General features: G+C 41.6%; 1 protein-coding gene across 6 annotated transcripts in view; it reads left to right on the top strand.

Annotated features, from left to right (window-relative positions):
- The window catches only part of rxrba (retinoid x receptor, beta a), a 16077-nt gene extending 12180 nt beyond the window's left edge, over positions 1-3897 (top strand). For all 6 annotated transcript variants that reach the window (XM_020587621.1, XM_020587624.1, XM_020587622.1 and 3 more), the window contains 3 exons: positions 2150-2241; positions 2377-2482; positions 2862-3897. In XM_020587621.1, coding sequence (XP_020443277.1) covers positions 2150-2241; positions 2377-2482; positions 2862-3009 — 346 coding nt within the window. In that variant the 3' untranslated portion in view covers positions 3010-3897. The remainder of the gene's footprint in view (positions 1-2149; positions 2242-2376; positions 2483-2861) is intronic.
- The last annotated feature ends 698 nt before the right edge of the window (positions 3898-4595 follow it).

Raw genomic sequence — 4595 nt, 5'->3', positions numbered from 1 at the left:
AAATATGAATAAAACATTTATTCGTTGTGCTGGGGTGTATAATAAGTTGGTTTGGCAATGCACTATATTGTGTGGGCTTAGGTGGTGTGTTAAAATCAGTCCACATTGTTAAAAGCAGATGTCTCTAATGGTCATAGTCTCTTTCCCCCTCCCTCCCTGGTCTGTCAATGTTTTACACACACTTATGCCACATTCCGAGCCTCTTGAGCCCAAACTGGTATTCTGTATGTTATTGCACTACATGTCTAATGAAGCATGAGAACTGTTTTGAATAAAAATGTATTGTTATATTGGTAAGATGGTAGTTTTAGGCCTGTTTCCACCAGAGGAAATTTTGTTGGGAAACAGGAATCTTTTTCAGAATGTAGTTCCCCTACCTGAGTTTGTTCTGGAGGATCCAGGGTCTAAATTTAGTTGTGGGGTGTAGTTCTACCCCCCAAAAAATGTCTAGTCAGGGGGTGGTACTTTCTGAAGGTCCAAGAACTACCGATGGGGGTTGGGACCGATGCAGTGCTGAACATTGCTCACTGGTCGAATACAGGGCTCTACGGTGCGAGGCTTTCACTTGTGTGTGCGAGTACTGTAAAAATCATCGTGCGCCAGTGTGAAAAGTGATGTGGGCGTACTGATGAAACTGACTCCGAGTTTCTTGGATTCTCAGTTTGTAAGGAGCATTTTATCAGCGGGCCTACACGAAGACACCAGTGAGTGAGGTTAGTGGGTTGGAAAATATTGTTTTGGTGTTTGTGGAGCGGCTTCGCCTGGTATTTGACCTGAGGGCTGAGCTCAGCTCCTCCACACACGGAGCGCAGCAGGCAGATGCTGCGGAGGAGAGCGTGACCTCATCTGAAGTGAAACATGACTCAGAGTTAACAGTCCCTATGTTTCTTACTGTATGTGCAATAAACCTTGGCCAGTTAAAAAACCCACCGATTAAATGAACATAAACCTACAGAAAAGTGATCATTTCAGCTTGGCCTGCAGTCTGTCCTCCACCGCCGGGATGTGTTAACCATAACGAGCATTTTACATGTGGCATTCTTACAACCCCGCCACTGACTGTCGTGCTCTTACGTCAGTGGGCTAATTTGTTTAATCTTCCCTGGGCTTCGGTCCTGCTGTGGAAATGCACAGCACAATGCGCTCAAGGAACATTTACCACAGGGACAGTTCTTGGGCTTTAGTTCCTGGGAATAAAAAGTACTGGGTGTGCTCTGATGAAAACACAGCTTTTGTTTGTTTTTCTGTTTTTGCCAGGTTGCGTGTGTTTTTTCCCTGACATGTTGCATGTGTTGTTATTAGTTTCTTAGGTCCAGATTTGGGAAGCATTTTTAAGAAATAATAGATTTACATTTTAAGTATAAAGAATAGCACCTAAAGTTTTTATCATGTCCTCACTTCATTCTTGTGTCAACATTTTACCGTGTTTTGTACAACACTCTCTCAACAGTTTACTGGTACATCTCAAGTAAAACAACTTGAGATCTGTGTGGATACAGTATCAGTTTTATTCTGACAAAACTCCTTAAAAGAGTCAGTCTTGAATCCTTGAATTTGATTTAAAAGGCATTAAATGTTCCCAAGAAGTGAGTGAATTTAGTGTGTTTATTCCTTTCTAAGAGTAAGAACATTTGTCTAAAATATGACTAACCATTTTATTTCACTCCTTAACCTATTTTTGCTTACAACTTTTGAATCATTGGTTGAAGGGACCATGTGGAAAAAGTTAAGTCTGAAACTAAACAAGACAGCATCGCTTTTACTGTCCACAACACTTTCACAACTTCCACAAATTTGTTTGCAACATTAATTACAAATACCAAAAAGCAAGCAACCGTTGCAAAAACTAGAATCGGCCACAACCCGGACCAGTTTGCCACCCTGGCCAGTGTAACTAGTGTTTGTTTATTGGTTTGTTTTTTCCTGCAGAACCAGCAGTTCAGCCATGTCCTAACAAGTACTTTGAGAAGTAACTATGAAGTACTATGTGTTTATGGGGTCTGGTCCCTCTCTCTTGTTCTTACACTTTTTCCCCTCCCTTTCTTCCTCTTGTTTTTATCTCACTCTTCCCATATGTTCATCTTCTTCCATTCTTCCCTTGCTGTTTCTCCCTTCCCTGATCTGCCATGGTCTCTCCTCCTCTGCTTAGGGTTTTGACAGAGCTTGTAAGCAAGATGAGAGACATGCAAATGGACAAGACAGAACTAGGATGCCTTCGAGCCATCATCCTCTTCAACCCAGGTACACAGGAGGAATGTTGAACATCATGGAAAATCAGTTCACCAAATCAAAGTGATCAAAGGAATTTCAGAATGAGAAATGTAAAATGTGTTTCATTCGTAACTGTAGATAAATGTTCTCTGTTTTCCCCTGAAGATGCCAAGGGTTTGTCCAACCCCAGTGAGGTGGAGCTCCTGAGAGAGAGGGTGTATGCATCTCTCGAGGCTTACTGCAAACAGAAGTACCCCGATCAGCAGGGCAGGTAGGCTAGAACAACACTACATTTTGTTTTGTGTTCCCATTTGTAGAGTAGGCAATAATTGTAAGGTAACGTGACCGTGTTTGCCCTAGACAACGTCTGAGCATGTCAACACACTGAACATAAACTAAGCTTAACACTAGATATAATTAGATACTGTGATGTTGACGATCTTGTTAGCATCTTATGTATCCCAACCCACTTGACTCCACGGGCTGCATCAATTAGTTCTATAGTAAGTTACATTTCTGTATTTTCCAGAATGCCCAGTTATGTTTTCACATATTTGTCTTCATGCATCTTGAGAAAGCTTGTTTCCAGTTGATATGATTGATCTGTGGTCATTTCTCACTCTACTTTGATCCTCCTCGCTGTTATCCAGGTTTGCAAAGCTGCTCCTCCGGCTCCCAGCACTGCGCTCCATTGGTCTGAAGTGCCTGGAGCACCTGTTTTTCTTTAAACTGATTGGCGACACGCCCATTGACACCTTCCTGATGGAGATGCTTGAGGCACCACACCAGCTCACCTAGATGAGCCAGGTTCGGTCCGGTCAGGATCTGATGCACACCAGGATTACCGGCACGCCGCCCTGTGTTGGCTCACTGGCTCTTTTCGTTGGGCCTCACTTAACTGCAGCACCTGCTGGTTTTAATATACCAGCTCTCACACTTAAATACACACACACACACACACATATTCTGTCACCGGCTAATTACCTTCACACATGCAGGTCTTACCTTGAAAACATGAACGGACATACAACACAAGTAATTCACAGAAAATATGACTCTGAATGAACGTTATGCTAACACACAAACACACAGTAACACATACACACACGTTCACCATCTTTTCCCATACTCAGTTTTCCACTGGGGTTATGACTCAAGGAATATATTCACTTTTTTATCACACATGTACAGTGCATATCTTACTTTCAAGTTAGCAAGTTAGCCTTCAGTTCATCTCACAGTGGGTTTGTGCTTCTGCATAACTGGTATACTTTCGCTGTTTTTACTTGGGTTACTTAGTTACACTGCTAGGCTGCACCTCTGTATATTCTGTCCATCACTAGCCATTTATGGTTTTAGCTTAAAATCAGATGCGTAGCATTTCAATCAGCTAGTCACCATCAAACAAGTTCACTTCTTATTGGTCAGGAAGTGTGATGTAATGGGCCGGTGGACACACCTTCCCAGGGAGCTCATCCAGTCTCATAAATGTTGAAATATTTTATGAATATTTTTTGAATATTCATGCTGAAACTTGTCTGAGTTTCTGTTTTGAAGTACTGTACTCATGAAATGAGAGCTTTTTCCAAGGCATTGAAATCCAGGAAAATGAGGCTGGGAGCACTTTGTTGAACAAACTTTGTCCCTCCCACCCTGATGCGCACAGTGGGCTTTGTAAGACAAGAAGAATGATCTCACAGACATGCTCCACCATACATGGACATACGCAGTGCTTGATTTACATTGTTTTGAATGGATTTTAGGAAGGGATATTGTTATACCTGGAAAAATTCAGATGGAGGACTTAGTCTTGGGTTCAGTCTGTTGTCAGTAAAAAAGGAACTCATTCTGAAAAGTCTGCCCTGAAAAGATTGGACTTTCAAGCAGTTTTTTTTTTTTTTTTTTAAGTTTTGATGTTATCCTTTTCTCCACTTTGGCAGTTGGTTGGCATTTTAAACAGCTTGAGGCTCACAAGAAATCCCGCTTCATGCAAGTAGTATTTTTGTCTTTTATCTCCCGTTCCCCCATATCCTCCCTCTGCTGGTGGACATTTATGCACTTTCATGAGTTTTACTGTTTAAATGTTCCTGTTTCCTAGAAATGACCATTTGTTTTCAGATACCTAAGATTATCTTGAAGGTACTAGGTGTAGGGTTTTCTCATCATTCTATTGTCAAATCACCTGTGATGATTTGTTATAGAACTTTTTAAATAATTAGCAACTTGGTGCTCAGAACGAGGCTTTGGGAGTTCACAGTACCAGTAAAATGGCTGAGCGTTTTGGCAGGCTGCAGCTGTGTTAGTCTGTCATAACACCCAATCCAGCAGAAAGGCTTTTGTTCTTCATAGTTTGCTCTGTGTTCCTGAAATTGTCTTTGTATTGT

The sequence above is a fragment of the Monopterus albus genome, unplaced genomic scaffold (genome assembly GCF_001952655.1).
Source record: "Monopterus albus unplaced genomic scaffold, M_albus_1.0 scaffold466.1, whole genome shotgun sequence".
Lineage (NCBI taxonomy): Eukaryota > Metazoa > Chordata > Actinopteri > Synbranchiformes > Synbranchidae > Monopterus > Monopterus albus.
The sequence above is the reverse complement of the archived record's forward strand: the minus strand, read 5'-3'. Positions and strand labels throughout refer to the sequence as shown.